General features: G+C 43.9%; 1 protein-coding gene across 4 annotated transcripts; it reads left to right on the top strand.

The window, feature by feature from the left end:
• Nucleotides 1-105: 105 nt before the first annotated feature.
• Nucleotides 106-21,442, top strand: ADPGK (ADP dependent glucokinase). Of its 4 annotated transcripts, none has more exons than XR_014557934.1 (9): nucleotides 239-474; nucleotides 1,424-1,770; nucleotides 2,626-2,851; nucleotides 4,706-4,768; nucleotides 6,396-6,516; nucleotides 13,999-14,195; nucleotides 14,897-14,995; nucleotides 16,436-18,218; nucleotides 18,376-21,442. XR_014557934.1 is itself a non-coding variant. In XM_083712756.1 (8 exons), exons 2-8 carry the CDS (start codon nucleotides 1,553-1,555, stop codon nucleotides 16,985-16,987), a joined length of 1,473 nt encoding a protein of 490 aa, XP_083568882.1. In that variant the 5' UTR covers nucleotides 106-474; nucleotides 1,424-1,552; the 3' UTR covers nucleotides 16,988-21,442. The 4 variants fall into 4 exon arrangements, 2 of the variants coding, with proteins under 2 accessions (XP_083568882.1, XP_083568881.1); XR_014557935.1 differs by having other exon boundaries at nucleotides 243-474; nucleotides 16,439-18,218; XM_083712756.1 differs by having other exon boundaries at nucleotides 106-474; nucleotides 16,439-21,442.
• Nucleotides 21,443-22,515: the final 1,073 nt, after the last annotated feature.

The raw sequence follows: 22,515 nt of genomic DNA, 5'->3' as shown, positions 1-22,515 counted from the left end.
CTTCATGGTACATTCCTCTCCCTCCCCTTTCTTTATTCTTTCCACTTTCCATCTCTAATCGCCCACCCCTTTCTCCCGACGATTGGTTATGTTCCCATTTGATTGGCAGCTAAGCTTCGCCCGGCCGGCTTCCGAGTTGCGGCGCCCTACGATTCTGCAAAGCTCGCCGCGAGAAGTTGGGCAGAGCCGCGCAAGCTGCGCAAACTCCGCAAAAAGGCGGCAGGGGCTCCCTGTCCTGCCGAACGGGTTGAGTGACGCGGCCGGCGGGATACGGAGATGGCGTAAGGGAGCTGCCCGCTTCTGAGGCGGCCTTTCGAGAGCCTCGGGCGGCGGAAAGGCGCTCCAGAGCCCGCGGCCGGCCGGCGGTTCTCCTCAGGACGGGAAGAGCCGCGTTTCCTGAGGGGAGCAGCCCGCGGCCTGGGCTCCGGGGAGGGGCGGGAAGGTGCCGGGCCCTGCTGCCCCCTCAGCTGTGAGGTAAACCAGCCCGCGCTTTTCTCTCCGCCGGAAGCCAGCGAGGTGTTTCCCTCAGGGAAAGGGAGGGAGGGACTTGGGGGGCTTCTTTCCCCCTCTTGGGTCGTGTTGGGGGGGGGGACTGTCCCCTAAGCGCCGAAAGGGAGGAGGAAAGCTCGTTTTGCAGGGTAGGCCGCCTGCAAGTCCCTCCTTCGCCTCCCCCCGTCCTCCCTCGCCGGTGGCTCCCGCCGGAGTTGCCCCAGGGTCGGGGGCTGAGCTGCAGTCCAGCGACGCCGGGAGGGACGATAGGTCTGACGCCCCGACACCCCCCCGACCCCAGCTTCTCCTCCTCCTGTTCCCGTTCCTTGCTTTCGTTTCCTCCTAATCGAGGCCAAAGAGGAAAAGGGGTGAGGGGGGGAGATTAGGTATCTATATCTTTTATATATCAACAGGAGCGGACTTTGGTAATGGGGCGCCCTGAGCGAGAACAAAGTTTGGCGGGCACCCCCCAAAAATATATATATTATTTTCACAATAATTGAGTAGGTACCCGTATAAATAGAGATGTGGTGATGTTATTTTGCATCCCTTTGGTTGTACACCCTATGTGGGGGGGGGCCGTTTACACAGCCCTAAATCCGACTCTGGTTACACGCATGTGTGTGTGTGTGTGTATACACACACACACATGTGCCCAACACTTTATCTCTCTCAGTACCCCCTCCTCTCTCTGGGAGGTGCAATTTCCCCCACAACTAACTCAGTAGGTCTTCTCTGCACCCCCACCCCATACCTTATTGTACAGTATAATGAAATTAATAAATATAACAGAGACGTATAATAAACCTAGAGGCAGGGGGAGGAAGGAGAAGGAAAAAGGAAAAATAAGAACCTAGCAATCTAGAAGGATGTGATCATGAGGTGGGGTTTGCTATACAAAGTCTAATGCTCATGTTTAAATATTTATTTATAGGTTGTGAACAATTATAAACATGAAGGTAGCCGTTGTGGAGAAAAACAGTTTTCAGGCCGGACTTATGAGAGCTGCCATATAAACTTCATTCACACTCTTCACCTTGAGCTTTCACTTCAAGACATCAGCATGTGGAACAAGTCGGTTTGTGTGGCCTTGTTGGCTCTGGCTACAGGCTACGTCTTCCTACTGGACTCTGATCTGCCAGATTCAGTGCTGAAGTATCTCTCAAGCTCCTTCCTATATCAGCTGCAGGGGGATCTTACGTCCCCAGAGAGCAGCATGGCAGCTGCCTGGGAAGTGCTTATCACTCAGCCGGGCAAACAGTGGAACAGAGTAGCTGTTGGGTGAGTGATGTCTTAAATTATTGTGTATAGATCTCCCTGAGTGTTCTTTGGAACACTAGCTAATAAAACGTTCCTGCTGTAGAGCAGTGGTCCTTATATTTTCTGCTGTGGAGGAACCTGTTGCCATGTATTTTTGACTACTGAGGATCCCCTGCATGCTTGCCAGGCAAATATTCTAGGGCACATATTAGGGTGCACACTTCAATGTAGGACACTAGCCAGTCCTACTGAGCCTTGATGTTACTTTGTATAAACTAAGTGTAAACTAAGAGCATGCATTAGAACACACTTATTTGTGGTTGTGCATTGCAAGGGAAGGTCAGATAGTGGTGGGAAAGCTTGTGCAAGTTAAATGCAAGCAAGGAAGTTATTTTTGCACTGGGTTTTCCCAGTATGAAAAGAGCCTTTAAGCTCTTTGACTTGCTTGGAGGCAAGGCTCTCTTGGTGCACCAGTTCTGGGATGCTTTCACAAGTCCATCCAAGTTCCCCTGAGATCTCATGTGAGTACCCCTAAACTTTCTTAGCCAGTACACTGTGGGGGGCCTTGCCTGGCAAACAAGACAGAAAGCTTAAACACTCAGAGGTCCATTTCTCAAATACAGAATTTATGAAAAATCTAACTTTCAGCTGCAATTTCATACTCTCATGAACTCAGTAGGACTTACTTCGGAATAGACATGCATATATTTCCATTGTAAGTAAATAGTAGCAATATGATTCCTCAGTGTTATTTGTTAAACTCTACAGAATACTTATGTCAATAAACTGCAAAATAAGCTTGAATGCATATATCCTTGTAGATATGTTCCTTAAAAATTAGCCTAGATTATAGCTTTTCATCTCCTGTTATTGTAGGGTCAATGCCTGTGTAGATGTCGTCCTTTCTGGTGTGAAGTTGCTGCAAGCCCTTGGTCTAGATTCTGGTGTTGGGCAAGACCACTCAATCTTGCATTCCACAAAAGATTTGAAGGAAGCCTTCAGCCACTTCATGGGGAAGGGAGCTGCTGCAGAACGATTCTTCAGTGATGCAGAGTCCTTCCGTCACATTGCAGAGACTGCTTCAGCATATCCTGGGGCACAGGTACATTCTCTAGCTTGGAGCAAACTCTTTATCCCTCTGTGACACATAATACACTGCATATATCCAATACCTCTTTATAGCTTCTGTGGTAAATTGTTTAGCTTTCCCTTTGTTTGCTATTCTTTCTGCAGAAGTGACTTAACATTTTCTGGCTTCAGGGCCAAATCCATCCCTGGCAACCTTCCAGGGTTTTCAGTTGGTGGGTGTAGCCGCCCAACACTTTGCAGTACACATGCAGGCACACAGCCCCAATTTACATATGCAGCACTGTCTATTTTAATTTTGCTTGAACTGTTATCTAGGCCCCCAAACTGGGAGTTAGCAACATGCCATAGAACTGCTAAGTAGCCACTATGTGGATATTTTGGGGAGAAGTATGGCCTTCAGCTGATGGTACACATTTTTCAGAAGAATAGCTCTGTAAATCTGCAGTAGCAAAAAGACACAAACTGTCTTTTAGGCACATTGTCTCCATAAAGAGCTTGGCAATCAGCCTCATGCTTCCTTGCTTACTGCTCCCCCCTCACTGCAGGGAAAAGTGAATCATTAAGCGATAGTTGTTATTCTTATTTTGGAATATTTAAACCATCAGAATTTAGCCTTCCTTTAAAGGATAATGTGCTCAAATAACCATTTTCCCTATAATTGTAGCATTCTTTTTTCCTGTAGTTTGGCAGGGATGGAGTGGAATGGGGAAAATAGTGTCTTGTTTGGACCCAAAGCATTTTATTTGTTATGAGTTAACTTTGCTTCATCAGATATATAAAGTGCAGTCTAATAAGCTTTACAAAGCTTATGCTACACAAACTACTATATATCAAGAGCCCTGCAGTTTTTTCATCTTTTATATACACTTAGTGATGAGCCCTTCTCAAAATGTCACTTGTATGCACTATTGTACCTTAATAACACTATTAAGAATACTGCCTAGTATAGTAGAATTGAAATTCTGTCTGACAAATTGGCCTTGCAAAATATATGTTAATTATTTAAAGTTGCAGGCAGCGACATGCAAAAAAGCTTAAGAAACATGAAACTTTTCCAAAGGTTGGAAGGGTTGAAACTAGTCTTTCAAGACAACTTAAAGCCACTGCTTCTGGGAAAACCTGTTTCTAAAGTTAGAGTTTCTAGAATAACTTGTTTTTACTGCTGAGACTGGCAGTAGGCTTTTGACGAAGTCCTCCATGATATTCTTGTGAGGAAGCTGGTAAAATGTGGGTTGACCAAGATAGCTGTTAGGTGGATTTGTAGCTGGTTGACTGACTGAACCCAAAGGGTACTCATTAATGGTTCCTCGTCATCCTGGAACAAAAGTGATAAGTGGGGTGCCACAGGGTTCCGTCCCTGCTTTTGTTCAATGTCTTTATAAACTACTTGGATGAAGGAATTGAGGGGATGCTCATCAAATTTGCAGATGGCACCAAACTGGGAGGGGTAGCTAATGCCACAAAACACAGAACAGTATTCAAAATGATTTTAGCAGATTGGAGACCTGGGCCCAAGCTAACAAAATGAATTTCAGTAGGGACAAATGTAAGGTCATGCACGTAAATAGGAAGAACCAGGAGTACAAATATAAGATGGGGGAAACCTGACTTACTAGCAGTACATGCGAAAAAGATATAGGGGTCTTAATTGTTTGTGAGAGCCAAGCAGTCAGTGGCTAAAGTGAGTAGAGCAGCCTTGCTGCAGCTTTGGCATACTAGTAGTTAGATAAGTGAACGTGTTTATTCCACTGATAACTATGGTTATATTATTGATAGTACACATATTAAACTCTGCAAAGGACTGTGATAATGTAAAGATATGTAGAAATTACAGATTAAATGTGTGCACAAATTTGTGTCTTAACAGTTGTATGTGGGAGGCAATGCTGCTCTCATTGGCCAGAAAATTGCAACAAATCCAGACCTAAAGGTAAGAATATCAAATGCCAACCCTAACTGATTGCCTATAACTGTATACCTCCTCTCATTGGTTTTCCTGGTTAAAATCCTGAATGCAACATCTAATCATTCTCCCCATTTTATCCAGTAAATATGCAGGCATGATGCAGAAGAATTTTTCAGTGGAAAAGTTCATTTTCCTTTTGATGACAAACTTTTTCTAGTGATGCACATGCTTATAGCTATTGCTTGAGGCATTCCGGTGCCATGCCTGGCTTTTTGATTATGCTTTTGCAAGGCAATGAGTAGCACATGGGCAAAGTACTGGGTAATAATGTATGAAATAAGTAAAAGCAGACAAGCAAAGGCAGTTGTGCAAGTTACTTTACTAAAGTGTAACTACCATTGGTTCCTGGCATCTCTAGCTGAGAGGCACACATGTGTGAAGCATGTTACTCTAATAAAAAATAAAACCAGGCCTCTGACTATGAGAAGCAGTATATGGCTGAGAAAACAGCAATTGCAGCTTGGTAGCAGAATGTGTGGAGCTTCTGAGTGAACAAATGTGATTAGACATACCAGGAAATTAAAAGAACTTGGAGGAAAGTTCTAAACAATATTTCACTTAACTCTTTGGAAGAAGGGGTTATTACTTTTTTCTTACCTCTAGTATTGTGCATAGAGATGTACTTGGAATGTCAAAAGGAATCAATCCGTAGTGGAATGTCACTTTTTCCAAGTGTCCATATACATTTGTATATGTAACTTAGTGGACCAAGTTATTGGGAGCTGTCTGCTTATTTCAGCAGTTATATGTAATAGTAGCTATTCATATTATGACATCAGTATACATGGTCTTTTAGAACAGGGGTGGCCCTCCAGATGTTCCTGAACTACAAGTCCCAGAGATGACCAACATCTGCCAACCTTGCAGTAGTAGTAGTGACTTGTGCTATGAGATTTTGATATGCAAAATTGTTTGTGTGTCTCCTCCCCCCACCCATGCCCCACATATTCCTAGTACAAGAAGCTCTGCACGGCTTCATTTTTTTTTTTTTAATAGGAAGAGCTCATTGTTAGAGAAGAAGCCAGACATAGTTCAAACTCGCATGCTCATTAGTCCCATGGATAGGAGAAAAGTTGCGTTCTTAGTTCTTCCATTTCCAGACAACACAGAACTCTTACTGTTGGTGATAAAGATGTAGTACTAAATGTCATTTAAGCCAATTTGGATATACAGAGAAGCAAAAGACATATCCATTTTCATGGGAAAGTTGACTTAACATCTCAACTGTGGATGTGATCCATATCATGTTTGTAATTTGCCTTCTAGTGTGGAAATGTCATATTAGGGTGCTTATTGGTGTATTGGTTGTTAAGTGAGTTGACTTCTCCCCACCCCCACCCTCCACACTTGATGCTCAACTGTTTTGGAATCTGAGAGCTTGTTACAAATGGCTATTTTATTTTGAAATATTCTGACAATAGAACTGTATGACCTGTCTACACACATAGTTCATCTGTTTGGAACAGGACAGAAAAGTGAATGCATTGGAATCCAGTTTACAGTGTCTGTATTAGAGTGAGAACCATCTCACTGAAGATTGCACTAAACAGAGATGATAAGAGTTAACTGGTATCAATTGGTTGATTTGTAGGTTCTGCTGTGTGGCCCAATTGGTCCTAAGCTGCATGAACTGCTTGATGAAAATGTAATCGTCCCTCCAGAATCAATGCAAGAATTTGATGAATTTCACCTCATTTTGGAGTATCGAGCAGGTATGCTTTATTGAAAGATGCAAAAGGCCCAAAGCTGTACAGTGGTACCTTGGTTTACGAACTTAATCCGTTCCAGAATTCCATTCTTAAACCAAAGCGTACTTAAACAAAGTGTGCTTTCCCATAGAAAGTAATGGAAAATGGATTAATCTGTTCCAGGCGATGAAAAGCAAAATAGCAATTTTACATGAATTTTACTATCTAACAAGGTCATTGATCATAAAATGAAAGCAGTAATCAATGTACTGTAAGGTAAAGGTAAAGGTACCCCTGCCCGTACGGGCCAGTCTTGACAGACTCTGGGGTTGTGCGCCCATCTCACTTAAGAGGCCAGGGGCCAGCGCTGTCCGGAGACACTTCCGGGTCACGTGGCCAGCGTGACATCGCTGCTCTGGCGAGCCAGAGCCGCACACGGAAACGCCGTTTACCTTCCCGCTGGTAAGCGGTCCCTATTTATCTACTTGCACCCGGAGGTGCTTTCAAACTGCTAGGTTGGCAGGCGCTGGGACTGAGCAGCGGGAGTGCACCCCGCCGCAGGGATTCGAACCGCCGACCTTTCGATCGGCAAGTCCTAGGCGCTGAGGCTTTCACCCACAGCGCCACCTGCGTCCAATCAATGTACTGTACTATAAAATAAATAAGACAGTATTGCAGATGATCAAAATGAAAATTTAAAAAAATTATTACCTGCACTGATTATAGTCATTGTTTAGATGGGGGGGCTTTTATCTATTTCCACAATCAATCAGCAGCTGAACTGAGATCCACACAGATCCTGCCCCCCTCCCCCCGCTGCTGTGGGAAATGCTCCCTAGAGCGCGCGCCTCCCACAGTGGCATCGGGGGGGGGGGTTCCCTTTGCCTGGCCAGGCTGCGGGAGGAAGGTGCTCTGTTGTGTGGTTTCCCCAGAATAGAGCCAGCTGCTTTGTGGGCGTGCAAACCCCACCCCACCCCTGCTGCTGCGGGAGGAGAGTGTTTCCCGAGGCCAGACAAAGGCAGCGTGCGAGCTCCATCCAACCTGCCCACCTCCCTTCCCCGGCCATGTTTACTCAGAAGAAAGTGCCATTAAGTTGCATGGCACTTACTCCCAGGTGTGCAAAACGGCGGCCAGCTGGACTTGCCTCCTCCAACTTACTGGGGCGGGCAGCCAAGGCAGCTGTGCACATGCCTCCACATAGTTCCTGGGGAGCAACCGCCACCGTTCTGTGAGCAGAGCGCCTTACTTCCACAGCCAGGCCAGACAGAGGGAACATTTTCTTGCCGCTGAGCCGCTTGGGAGACGGAGGTGCATGGAAAGACCGCATGGTTTTCCCAGACAAGAGCCAGCTGGTTTGCGGGCACGCAGCTTCCCTCCCTCACTGCGGGAAACGCTGTGACGATCCCCTTCTCTGTCGGAGAATGGAAGTGTGGCACTCAAAATGGAAGTGCACCTCCGAACGGAGTACATTCGTATACAAAACAAAAACAAAAAAGCCCCCCACAACCTGGAACACTCATTTCCGGGTTTGAAGTGGTCGTAATCCAAAAAGTTTGTTGGCTAGGCTGTTCGTGACCCAAGGTACCACTGCATTTGTATATATATCAACATTAATGTGTTGTGTTGTTGGTGTAGCACAGTGCTTAAGAAGTGAGCTAGCTATCAGCTGGTAAGTCTGCTTCAGTTTTCAGCTGTGAACCCACTAGGTAACCAGGATCTCTCGGCCTCATCTTCCCATTTGTAATTTGAGTTTTATAATAGTGGCCTATCTTTTATATTGTGACCATAGAGATTACAGGTGTTTATGTATGTACATTGAGCACTGAAAGAAACTGCTATATTATATGATCAGCATTAGTTTGAAAATTGATGCTAAATTAAAGAAGGCAATTGCTTAATGGTCTTCATGCAGTGTATGTAAAGTTATATCTTTACATTTTTCTATGTTGGAAGAATTGCTTGGAAAGCTGTTATCAAGTGTTGTGTGTTTGCTGTGAGCTGCTTTCCGTATCAAAATCGTAATTAGCTTCGTAACATCATCTAGGAAATGTGAATCCTTCTCTTTTTAAATGTGCTTAGAAAAATGTGACAACCAAACCTGCTATTGAAACTAGAAATATAATTTGTATACTCCCAGTTGTGGTGTTCTTAGGAAGTGAGAGTATCTAATATAGAAGCCCTGATTACATTTTTTGAAGACACTGCAAGTGCAGCATAGAGGTACTTTGGTTCCATTGATGAAGAATCCCTTGTTCTTCACAAAATACTGCTGCTTGTTAGTTGTAGCCCAATATAGAATGTGGTTCAGTTATTCAGAGGCTTGGTTTGATTCATCTGAAATTGATCCAGGGTCTCTGCTGTCAGTTTTAAGCTTTTAGCAGCTTAAATTAAAATTGGACATGGAGATTGCATTGTGAAGTAGGTGCATGAGTGAAGGGAGTTCTTGATAGAGTGAGTCACACTTTGAACTCTGGTACAGAAAGTCCATGACTACTGAGTAATTTGGTTCAACTGCCATGCTGCGGGGGGCGGGGGGGAGCAAGAGGGGTGGGGGGGAGCAAGAGGTTTGGCTTTGTTTTGAGCAGTGAGGGTATCCATGTGACAGATAGGCAGTTCCCTACTGTATGAGAGTGATGATCCTAGCACATGCTGGTGTCAGGCAGGAGGTTACACCCTGCCCCACATAATCCCAGAGTCCAATGCCATGTCAAAAAACAACCACGCTGCAAGAATGAGAGCTTGTTTCTAATACATTGGATTAATTAGATCAATAGTATTTCTTTTTCAGTTTCCTGAGAAATTACAAACACCATATCTTTTCTGCAAACAGTAGACTGAGTAAATGGAAAGGCCCTGTGACATTTAACTAACTCATGGTGTCCCAAGAACACTCCACCCATGTTTACTTGTTATAAAATGTCACTCAGGTCCAAGATCAAACTCTGTGCAATAAGCCCTTTCAAATTCAGGATGAAGCAGTATGATGTGTTTTTCCTAAATGTGGGTACACAAAATATCTCCAAAATATCTTCTTCCCAGGAGGTTTGGCCTTCTTCCCAGGAAGTTGGTTTGCACCACTTTGGATCAGTCTCATTAATAGTTTCTTTTCCATTTGTGTTGTCTCAAATTATGAGCCTGAGGCTATGGATTTTCTGCTCATTTAGTATTTGTAAGCCTTCCTTAGAGACTTTTTTGGCTGAAGGGCTGCATAAAAATGCCATCAACACCACATATTCACATAAATGTGGGTACTGGCACACTAGCGAACAACGTATATCTAAAAATGGCAAAATACAAATGTGAATATGACACATTCTTCTGAATGGCTGTTGACTTGCTGTTTACGCAGAAGAAGCATTTTGGAAAGGATCCATGCTTATTAAAGGGGAACATATGGGACCATTTAAACTTGAATTGTATCTGAGTTGAAATGTGAATTTCTAGAGATCTGAAAAAGTCTACTGAAGGAAGGAAAAACTGGCAGTGACACCAATGCACCACACCCATTGTAATACAGCACCAAGCAATCTGATGCAACCAGGATCTTTATTTCCTATAGTGAGTGTTGTGAATAGGTCTGCTTTTATAAATTGGTGGTTCTATTACAGGTTACTCAGTATGAAAGCAGAAAACAATAACTTCATTTTCTTTCAGTGTGTGGAAATTGGCAAGGTGGTTTCTGATTTCATTTAGTTTCATTTAGTAGAGTTTGAGGAGAAGCCCAACATGAAAGTCGTGATGACTTTTGGCAGTGAACGTTGTGCTCCAGAAAAAGAATTCAGAGCATTAAGCAGTTACCTATTTTTTTACTTGAAATACAATATGAAAATGACCCATTTCTGCAACAGGTTTTTGCAAAACTTCTTGCAAGAAGACAATCTAGATTAGATTGATATTTTATTATATTCTGTCTGAAAACTGTATCTTCCGCTTTAAATGACAAAAATGCTGATTATCAGATATGGTAGCATGTAGGTGATGAGTCATTTTGCTGTTTCTAAACTTTGTAAGTGGGTGGAGGAGTAACCTAAAATTTATGTGTTACTGCTGCAAGTGTTTCTGTTGCAAGTGTTCTGGGTGGAGCCTTAGCTTCTTAGAAGTGACTCTTTTTTTAAGTGGTGTAGTTCCATGTGATACTTCCCTTCTGAGTACTTTATTATCTTGGGAACAGTTCATTGAGTGTGCTGATTCTTCCTAGACGCTGTCAGGGTTAGAGAGTGAGGAAATCCTGTTCTTGGAGGTGTTTAGGTTAACTTACTGGGGAAGATGCATTTGTTTGGCAGAGTTCAACGATTTCAGATTTTTGTAAACTTGAGGGGTTTTTTAAAGTTGCTTAGATGCCACCATGGTACTGATTATAACCCTAGTTTATTTTTGACTTTATTATTTACATCTCAAGTAAATTTCTTAGCAGTCAAGCATAATCTAAATTAGAATTAAAGCTGCCAGTTTTGGAGTCTGGTACTCCTGCTGGATTTATGCAACTTCCTAGGTTGCTGGGTGAAGAAGCAGCATAAGCTGCAGCAAGCTGCTCTTTTCCATTTAAACTAGAGCCCCATAAATGCTCTTCTTCCTCTATTTTCCACAGCATTGCTATACTCTTAGTCTTTAGTGTGCCTGCATGTTTCAAAGTGAAAAATCTAAATGATCGTTCTTTAAGTGGAGTTGGAATGAAACCTATAACCCAGAATTCACTTGATCTTCTTATAAATTCCTGGCTTGGTTGGTGGTAATCGAGAACATTTCTTAGTTTCTTCCTATGGCATTGTGGATGAGTGATAACTGGCTTCTTCTCAGAGCAAATTGAATATATGCTTTGTGAGAATGAAATGCTGGGCATGATTGTGTCTCCAGTGCACATTTTATTTCAAGTCATCATTTCTATCATGCTTTTAGCATTATTGTGCTCCCAATTTTGCTTGGTACACAGAGAATAGGAGTGTGACTGGTTCCAACGTATTAAAAATAAACTGACTCTGTGTTGAATTCCTACCTGCTAAAAATGTTAAGAGGAGCCTCCTGGACCAGGCCGGTGGCCCATTCACTCCAGCATCCTGTTCTCAACAATGGCCAAACAGATGCCTTTGGGAACTGTTATAAGAATTTTAAGGTCTTAGATTTATAATTAAGGTACCAAGCAAACACGTACATAAATATATAAACCACATGTCTGGAGCAGCACAGGAAGACAGCCCTGAAACCATTTTGACTCCCAAACTGACCAAATGTTTCTCTGCAAGGAGGGAGGAGGTGAAAGAAACCTTCCCATTGTCTCAGGAATTAAGTAATTACCATCTCAAAGGAATGGCCAGACTACCAGGAAAGCCAATCAGATAAGGCGTTATCAGACAACCTGGCAGACAGGAAAAACAACAAATTCAAATTTCTGTTGCAGATCGCCTTTTCTATAATGCAGGTATGATGTATCTGGGGGGTGGTCTTGGGCTACACCCCTTCTCTGATGTATGTATGATGTTTCTGGGGGTTGTCTTGGACTCCAGGGCAGGCAATTTAAAATGTCTATATAAGGGCAGGCACACCTTTGTTCTGGGTCCTTCTCCGCTCTCCTGTGTGTGAAGGGAGCATCCTGTTGCAACAGCGTTAATAAAAATCAGGCTTACTAGCTGCTTTTCTTCTCAATATTCTCTGGTTGGCTTCTGTTATTTTCTCCTACCGATGGAGAACCTACAAAGGACTCTATAAAGGCTCTTGTGGACCCCCTTAATGGAACAAGACCAGATTTTGTTTACAACAAAACCCACAAGCAGAACCCGAACACAAGAGCACTTTCCCCTGTATATGGTGCCCAGTCCTGTTAGTAGTGCACATTTATGCAAGTTGAGCATTAGCAGAGCTCTCATAGGTTTGGCACTTGGAATTTACAGGGGGAGCAGAGAGAGTTACAGAGATGAGCAGAAGGTGTGGGCATCTTAGCGACTGATTTTATAAAGTTATGGGTGGGGTATGATTTTGCTGTAATTTGTGGAATTCAGTAAGGGGCATCACCTCTTTCCCCAAAATTCTAGCACTGCACTGGTCTGAAGTGCCTGTAGATTGTGGGTTTGCTACAGTATAGACAACTGTCTTAGTAGGCAGCCCCTGAAATTATGGCAACAACCAGATGATCACATTTCTTCCCTCTTGGCTAAAAACATTCATTGCAAGAGAATCAAAAGAGATATGTGTCCAGGGTTGCAGCTGCTACACAAACACATTTGCAAATCTGGGCTTTGGAAGAATCAAAGCTGCCAGTGTTTGGATTACTGTATCTGAGACGGAGAACGGAGAGAGATTTCACTTCTTTAAAAAGGTCTCTTGAAAGAAAAAAAAAATGTAGCCAATATTGCCATGTAATTATTAGGATAAACCCAGCTCCCAAACACAGGATATTGTTCATTGATCCACATTAATTTATCTCACATTTTGTTGTTCAGCATAGAATTTTCCCTCATGCCCACTGAAGGCTGCAGCTGACTGTAGGATTCAAATCCTCTCAAGATTGTGAGGAATTCACGAGCTGTGGCTAAAGGGATAGCACTCTGCTTTCATGTTAAATTACTAATGCATGGCAGTTCAGCAGGGCATGGCTTGCTTGCGTATTCTTAAGCAGCACCTCTTCGAAATGCCTTAGGCTTCAAACAATGTGGCTTCATTCAGCAAGGGTAGAGGTACTTAAGAATAAAATTGTTGAACTATTGAGAATTAGTGGGAGTCTCATGAAGGGGATACAGCAACTCCCCTATGAAGAAAGGTAGCAGTGTTTGGGACTTCTTAGTTTAGAGAAAAGGCAAGTGAGAGGTGACCTGATAGAAGTTTATATATGATGCATGGCATAGAGAAAGTGGATAGAGAAAGCCCCCCCCCCCCCGTATCTCATAACATTAGAACTTGTGTACATCCAAAGAAGCTGGATGTTGGCTAATTCAGGACATATAAAAGAAAGCTCTTCTCCATGCACTGCATAGTTAAACACTAGAACTCGCTCTCACACAAGGCAGTAATGTTCTAACCTAGATGGTTTTAAAAGAGGATTAGACAAATTCCTGGAAAACTAGGCTATTGACAGCTACTAGCCATGATGGCTATGCTCCGCCTCCATAGTTGGAGGCAGCAATGCTTCTGAATACCAGTTGCTGGAAACCACAAGAGGGGAAAATGCTGTTGTACTCAAATCCTGCTTTCTCAAAGGCATGCGGTTGGCCACTGTGAGAACAGAATGCTGGACTAAATAGTCCATTGGCCAGATCCATTAGGCTCTTTTTTATGGTTAAACCACAGAGCCTAGGACTTGCCGATCAGAGGGTCAGCGGTTCAAATCCCCGTGACGGGGTGAGCTCCTGTTGCTCGGTCCCTGCTCCTGCCAACTTAGCAGTTCGAAAGCATGTCAAAGTGCAAGTAGATAAATAGGTACCGCTCCGGTGGGAAGGTAAACGGCATTAAAACTAATGCAGAGGCCTATCTATATGGATCCCATATAATTGTGTGTCTTTTGGGGGTATTCCTTAGGTGAAGAGTGGGGGCAGCTGAAAGCCCCGAATGCCAACCGCTTTATCTTCTCTCATGACCTATCTAATGGGGCCATGAACATGCTGGAGGTATTTGTGTCCAGTCTGGAGGAGTTCCAGCCTGACTTGGTGGTCCTCTCAGGTCTGCATATGATGGAAGGACAGACAAAGGAGATGCGTCAGAAGAGACTCCTAGAGGTAAGAGCACCTTGTTCCCTCAGACTCTAAGGCATTCCAAGGTGCACTCTGTTGGTCCTTCTGTCACTGTGCAGGGCATTAGGTACTGTCATTGCCCTACAAAGTACTTGTTTTTAATTTTGAAGCACTCTAGGATATGTGTGGGCCTCTGTCCACTAGCTCATTTACTGGGCAATCCTATACATGTCCACTGAGAAGTAAGCCCTCAGGGTTCAATTAGACTGTTGAATTCCATTAGAGGGACGCAGGTGGCGCTGTGGGTGAAAGCCTCAGCGCCTAGGACTTGCCGATCGAAAGGTCGGCGGTTCGAATCCCTGCGGCGGGGTGCGCTCCCGCTGCTCGGTCCCAGCGCCTGCCAACCTAGCAGTTCGAAAGCACCTCCGGGTGCAAGTAGATAAATAGGGACCGCTTACCAGCGGGAAGGTAAACGGCGTTTCCGTGTGCGGCTCTGGCTCGCCAGAGCAGCGATGTCACGCTGGCCACGTGACCCGGAAGTGTCTCCGGACAGCGCTGGCCCCTGGCCTCTTGAGTGAGATGGGCGCACAACCCCAGAGTCTGTCAAGACTGGCCGTACGGGCAGGGGTACCTTTACCTTTATGGGATTGCAGCTTTATAAATATGACAACATATATAATACTGTACTTTTTCGCTCTCCACCCCCTTTTTTCCTACTATTAAGTTTTTTCCTTTGTTTTCTGCAGGCCGTAGCTTCCATCTCTGACATTCCCATGGGTGTACCTGTACACCTGGAACTGGCCAGTATGACTGACCCAGAACTTATGAGCGCAATCATTCATCAGGTAACCTAAATGGCAGGGTATGACCTGTACCTCAGACTTCTAGTCAACAAACTCCTTGTTCCCTCCCCAAAAAGTCTTGCCTCACTAATCTGTTAGTCATTTGAGTCAACAAGCAGACAGATAGAGGTGATCAATTGGAAACTGTGTATTTAGACTTTCAATAAGCTTTTGACAAACTTCCTTACTACTAAGCTTAGCAGTCAAAATACATAGTCCTTTGTGGATCAGCAGCTGGTTAAGAAACAAGAAATAGAGAGTAAGAATAAATGGACCCAATGGAAGGGTATAGCAAGTGGAGTATCCCAAGAATCCATATTGGGATCTATGCTTTTTATCTTTTGCATAAATGCTCTAGAGCTAGGGGTGAGAAAAGAGGGAACAAAGTTTGTTGTTGATAACAAATTGTTGGATTGTGGAAAACTTCAAAAAAACACCTCCAAACTGAGTGAATGGGTGGTAAAATGGCAAATGCATTTCAAAATAAGCATGTATAAATCGATGTCCATTGCAGCAAAATTATATGTATACATTTCACATATGCATTCTTGAGATCTGAACTGGCCCTGACTGACCAGGAATGAGATCTTGGAGTTGTAGTGGATAGTTTGATGAAGGTGTCAGAACAGTGTGTCGCACCTGTGAAAAAGGTGAATGCCACGTTAGGGATCATTAGCAAAGCAGTTGAAGATAAAACTGCCTGTATTATAACGCTGTTCTAGAAATCTATGGTGTGGCCACATTTGGAATTCTATGTAAAGTTCTGTTTGCCTCACCTCAAAAACAACATTGTAGAGCTGGAAAAGCTTCAGAGAAAGGCAACCAAAATGATCAGGTTGATGGAGCAACTCCACTATGAGGGAAGGTTACACTTGTAGCTTTTTATTAAGAGAAAAGGCAATAAGAGGGGACGTGATAGAGGTATATAAAATTATGCATGGTGTGGAATATGGATATAAAAAAGGTTTTTCTCATGATAAATTAACTTGGCCCAATCAATGAAGTTGAATGTTGGAAGAACAAGGACAAAGTACATCTTCACACAGCTCATAATTAATTTATGCAATTTGCTGTATAAGAGGTAGCGATGGCCACCTACATGGATGACTTTAAAAGAGAATTAGACAAATTCATAGAAGATAAGGTTACGCTCTACCTCTGCTGCCAGAGGCTGTATGCCCCTGAATACCAGCTGTTGGGAATTGCAGATGGGGAGAGTACAGTAGCACACCAGTTCTACTTTTGGGTTTCCCATGGGCATCTGGTTGGTCACTGTGGGAACAAGATGCTGGATAGATGTGCATTTGGTCTTATCCAGCAAGGTTCTTCCTACGTTCTTATGTTACGCTAGCTTTGCATGCACTGGTTCCTATATGTTTGTCAAAGCCTAATCTAAAAATTGGACTCCCCTGAAGCCAATCTGTCACTTGCTCTGTTTGTTAGCAGGTCTTCCCTCTTGTGAACTCAGTTGGTTTGAATGAACAGGAGCTACTGTTCCTCACTCAAGCAGCCTCTGGACCACATGCCTCACTGGCTTCCTGGAATGGTGTCCCAGATGTGGGTGTTGTCAGTGACATTGTCTTCTGGATCTTGAAGGAACATGGAAGGACTCCTGGGAAGGCATCAGATCTTACTCGTATCCACTTTCACACTTTGGCCTATCACCTCCTAGTTACTGTGGATGGATATTGGGCCAACCAGGTGGCAGCTGTTGCTGCTGGTGCAAGAGTAGCAGGGACACAAGCTTGTGCCACCCAAACCATTGATGCCAGCAGAGTTTTCCTTAAAGCGCCACTGGAGTTTGCCACTTCTAAGATGGAGGAGGCCTCTACAGTCTCCTTAAATCCCCACGAGCCTGTGTCAGAATGGCACAGGGATGGGGTAACATTCCATTACACTCCTGTTCTGGTGTGCAAAGACCCCCTGCGGACCGTTGGCCTTGGTGATGCCATTTCTGCTGAAGGACTTCTTTATTCAGAAATCTACCCTCATTAACCTGTGGAATTAAGATACACTCCACACAAAAATTGAACCATGCAGGCATGGGCTGGAAGTTAGCATTTAGTAGAAAGCCAAAGAATAAAAGTTAGGCACAGCTCAGCTGCTGTGTGTTGCTACAGGGATGTCTACAATTAAATAGTGAGGTATGACTTGTTAAATATATGGGCTGCCTTTTGCCCAGAATGACAACTTAAACCGAAACAGCTTCTGCTTTAAGTAAGCCAGTCTTATTTGCAGTAACTTAAAAAGCTGGGAACTAAAAGAAGTTTGATGTGACTGGCTATCACAGGAAGGCTGTTTTGGTCTTTTACACCGTCATATTTCTGGGAACGCAAAGGTAAAAGATAATTGTGTTACCTCTTATCACATTCCGAACATGGCAAGAGCCATTGTTTTGTTTGGTAGTGGTGGAATGAAAAAGTATAGCACTTGGGCTATATGGGCTGCACCATGCCAAAGGGAACACTGTCCCAAGTGAATAATACAAAAGCTTGTTCTGTAAGCTCTACAAATGGGAGGTAGGCAAGATGAAAGCATCATAAATTGTTCTGTGGCAAGGAAAGGATGCTGAATGGTACCTTTCCCCTCCTTTTTTGGCCTCATGAAGTGGACATCAAAATATTGGGAGTGTGGCATTTTGTCACATGTTCTTCCTCAGCTAGTATATGCCAATTTTGATCCTCTGTTTTGTTTTATTGCTGACAGATTAATCTACTTTTAAGACAGTTGCATACCAAATGCTCATGCACACAATTATTTTACCTCTCAATAGCCTCTTAAGCAGTGACTTAGAGATCATTACTATGAGTGAGAGTGTACAGTACAATTGCTGGTCTGCTTAACAAGTGACAATTAGTCTGGGTCAAATTCCAAAGAAATGTAATGTACAAAACCTGAAATGACTCATAATAAATGGCATAAACATAATTTTCAGTGGAGAAGAGGCTAGGGACCTGGCACATTCTACTATTCCACTGTTACTGTATTATTCTGCAAGGTTTTGTGGAGCTGTGATCACATGATCATAGTAAGTGTTGCTCATAGCACAGGAAATTCCATTGAGCAGGTTGTGTGTGTGTAAAATCCATATTCCTTTCTGTGTACTTACACATAGCAATAGAACTATATAGAATCTGAGATATGAAATTTGACTTCAGGATGAGGACAAAATCTGGCAATGATGTACTATGTTAGCAGAGTGTTGGGTTTGGATGGGAGAATACACGTGCAAATCTGTACCCAGACATGGCTCTCACTAGGCTTTATCTTTGCCTAACCTACCTCATGGGGTTGTTGTGATGTTAAGAACTGTACTAAGCCTCAGAGTAAGGGTGGGCTACAGTAGTAACAAATGATGAAACTGAAAATTCCCTGAATGCCAGTAGATATGATTAAAACAGGTCAGGGTATGATTAATGCTGGTAGATCTGAACAGGGCTTAAGGTAGCTACCAATGCCTTGCCTTTACAATTAAGGAACATAACAGGATCTGCAGGACTCCATCTGATTAGCACAGATTTTCATTAGTTTTTTACAATGTGGTGCTAGCTGAGGTGAGCAGAAATTTTGCACTGTATACATAATATCTTCCAGATTTTGTTGTCTCTTAAGGTCAAACTAGATGTTACTTCAAATGTTTTTAAACCTGTGCTAGGGGTTCTGTGTGTCTCTTCTACCAAAAGCAGTGGTGGGGCCTCTTGAGTGAGAATCAGGGAAGATTACTTCAATTCTTCCAGCGCTCTGAGTGCCAGTCTTGCTGAAAGTTTTCCTTTGCTGCAGATAGTGGTCTGGAGACTGGGTGGGGGAGGTGGGGCATTCTATAGAAAAAAACATCAAAAGGACTTTATAATAAGGGCTGATAAGGTTTGACTTCAGAATTAGAATTGACATATAGGTCTTGAACCTGATCAAGGATGTGTTCTCACACTGTTTCAAAACAGTGGCTTAGGGCATGCTGACAAGTTTTACATCAAGGTATAATGCTTGTTGTTCAAATTGCTTTTTCTGTCAGCCCAGGGGTGGAGAACTGTGAAGGGTGGTCTCTTCTTTACTACTTCAGTGCTGCATTTAAAGGCAGTAGCAACAGATGATCCATGCAGTTAGCTGCTGAAGAGTTGTTAAAACAGAGGTGGGGTAGCAACTTCAGGTGGAGAAGTAGCAGTGCAGAAACCGTTCCTCTGCTTTCTGTTCTCTTCACTGCTTACATCTCGCTATTTTCCTCTTAGCCAGGTTTAGATCCAAATATTGAGTCTTCATAAGAAGAGGAAGTGATGGAAAGCTGTGGGCAAAGGAAAAGTTCAGAACCTTTGCTCAGTGGTGGAGCACTCATTTTGCATGCAGAAGGTCTCGGGTTCAGGTCACTGGCATATTCAGATAAAAGGATTTACTAGTAGATGACGAGAAATACTTTGATGCGTCTGAGACCCTGGAGAGCTACTGCCAGCCAGCATGGACAGTACTGGACTAGAGGGACCAAATAGTCAGACCTGGTTCAAGACAGCTTCCTATGTTCCATTTTCCTCTTCATCTGGAACTGACATCTCTTCCCCTATTTATACCAGTATGCTAGAGAACTTTGATAATACAGATGTGCTACCATCTCAGCTAGTTTTGTCCTTAGTCAATTGGCTTCTCTTGGCTCTTTGCAGCAGAGTAGGCCTCACTCGAGTGAGCCCCACCTGCAGGCATTTTGTTACCCAGCTGCAGGCACTAAGATGCTAGCTGTGTCTATTTACAGTCATATGCTTGCTGGCATAAACCCAAGTACAGAACGTCAGTATAACACTCTTACCAAAACATCACCTTGCAAAAGTGTTGCTTCTGTGTGCATGAATAGTATTACCAAAAAGGACTCCAAAGGGTTGCAGTAGACCACGGGCTGTGCTTTGCTTAGATGAAGGTTTAAGAACAGGGAGCTTGACTGTACTACATAATCATGTTCTTGTTTCTATGGGAAGGGCTTCTGACTTTAGACATCTCGAAACAGGTCACTAGGAAAGCATAATGTTAGCAATCCTGAGCTGTAAGACTGAAGTATTCTCTTTGCATTTGCTGCTTTTGTGAGACAAATCGTAGTGGTTAAATATGCAGCTTTATTTTCCAGGTTTTGCTGTTGAGTTTAGGGTGTGTACTGTACAAAGCACTATTGTAGAACTTGTTTTCATTCCATAAACGAAGTAAATGAATGGCAGCTATACAGCAGTGGTGCTTGTTGGGTTTTTCTTAGTTCCTTTGCTCTTTGCAAAACTGTATCCCAATTAGATCCACATGTCGTTATTTATTATCACACATATTCCAGTGGTGACAGCCTCCATTTGTACATGTGTTTCTCTACTTGATATGCGAGGCCTTGGTAACCTTATCCCCCCGCCACTGCCGCTCTTGTTAACACAGGTTTATTTGAGTTCAGTAATTCCTACCTGAATCGAGTGGCCCTGGGTAGAGGTGAGCCTACTTCTGTGCACTCTTGTATTTTACTCACCCTTTTCATTAGAAAGACAGAAGGAACATGAACCCCAAAGTCCTCTCCTACCAGCTAGAAGCCGAAGCCTCAAGTTAATTGTGTCTAAGAGTACCTGTAAAAAAGATATTTGAATGCATTGGTTTTAGTACTTCTCCTGAACACCTGGACACTGCCTACCCCTTTCCTCTGCCTGTGGTGCTTTCCTGTATACAGAATAATAGAATTGTAGAGTTGGAAGGGACTGTGAGGGTCATCAGTTGCTATACTAATGAATTGTTTTGTTCAGCCTACGGAATGAGCCTATCCACTTGGCCACAAGCCAACCCAGCTTTAACGGCAATAACAATGTGAGTGCCCAGTGCCAGGGCCTCTTACCAATGGGTGATGTGAGACAAAGTCTTCCTTACAACTCTCCTTGCACTAGGAAAATATTCTGTGAAGCAGAATACTGAAGCAGGTTCATCCTCTCTATATCCGAAACCCTATGGATAGAAAGTAAAGCTTTGCTAAGAGTTCTAGCCCATGCTTTCTTTAATGTTTCAGCTAAAGTGAACTTTTTGCTCTTCTGAATGGTATAGTTTCTTGCCCACATTGTCAAATTGGAACAGCTCTCTGTCCCACCAGAATTCTCAGGGAGTTGCTGAGCCCATAATCTAACACGGGATCAGAGGCTTCAGAAACCAAGCATCTGTCATCTTGCTGCCTGGCATTTGCTAATACAAAGGGTGGTGAAAGTCACCTGTGCTGTGCAAGCTACACTTCCTGTTTTCTTTTGTAAATAGCAGGGATAGAATAGGTATCATTTGCAAGAGCTAAAAAGCATCCTTGAAAGCAAGTTCTCAATAACTTCTCTTGCCAAATTGTTCTGCCTGTACAATTCCTATGAAAAAAGTATTTCTGGACATTTGTGTTCTGTTTCAATGTATATGATTATTAAAACCTTAAGATTCTGGTGTTACCATAAAACATTCTTTTTGCATTTAGAATGTACTGTGTTCTCTCTTTTTTTGGCAATTACTTGGTTTAAAGTTCCATGGCTTTGAGTGTGTGACTAATCTAGAAACATCAGAAGGTGCCTTATACGAAGATCATTGGTCCATAGAGCTCAGTATGTACGGCCTGCAATACTAGAATGCCTCTCCAGGGCTTTGTACAGGTAACTTTTCCATTGTTATTCAGTTGTCGGAGATCGAACCTGTAGCTTTTGCATTCAAGGTATGTTCTCTACCACTGACCTATGGCTCTTTCAGCTTTTTTTTTTATCGGGGGAAACTACAGTGGTGCCCCGCAAGACGAAGGCCTCGCAAGACGAAAAACCCGCTAGACGAAAGGGTTTTCCGTTTTGGAGGCGCTTCGCAAAACAAATTTCCCTATGGGCTTGCTTCGCAAGAAGAAAGCCCATAGGGAAATCTCCGGGGACCTCTTTTAAATGCTAGTGGTGGGGAGCAAAGCCTTTCCCCCCCCTTCCGGCCTTCAAAAGAGGTCCAGGAAGGCTGGCGGGGGCCGAAAGGCTTTGCTCCCCACCGCCAGCATTTTAAAAGCAGTCCGGGATAGCAGGGAAGCGCTTCCCGCTATCCCGGATGGCTTTTGAAGGCAGGCGGCGGGGGGGGGAGCAAAGACTTTCGGCTGCGTTTCTCCGCTCTCCCGGGAAGGCAGGCAGGGGGGACAAAGACTTTTGCCCCCCGCCCGCCTTCAGAAGAGGTCCAGGACCTCTTCTGAAGGCCGGTGGGGGGCGAAAGTCTTTGTCCCCCCTGCCTGCCTTCCCGGGGGCTTTTAAATCGCCCCGGGACAGCGGATAATTCCTCCACTGTCCCGGGGCGATTTTAAAATGCTGGCGGGCATTTTAAAGTCTCCGCTGTCCCAGGGGCTTTTAAAATGCTGGGGGACGGCAGCGAAGGCTTCGCTGCCGCCCGCCAGCATTTTAAGACCGCCCCGGGACAGCGGAGATGTCTCCGCTGTCCCGGGAAGGCAGGCGGGGGGGAGCAAAGACTTTCGCCCCCCACCGGCCTTCAGAAGAGGTCGGGGGACAGACTGTCCCCGGACCTGGTCTGAAGGCGGT

Source organism: Podarcis gaigeae (assembly GCF_964106915.1).
Source record: "Podarcis gaigeae genome assembly, chromosome: 14".
Classification (NCBI taxonomy): Eukaryota; Metazoa; Chordata; class Lepidosauria; order Squamata; family Lacertidae; genus Podarcis; species Podarcis gaigeae.
This window is presented reverse-complemented; position numbering and strand designations above follow the sequence as displayed.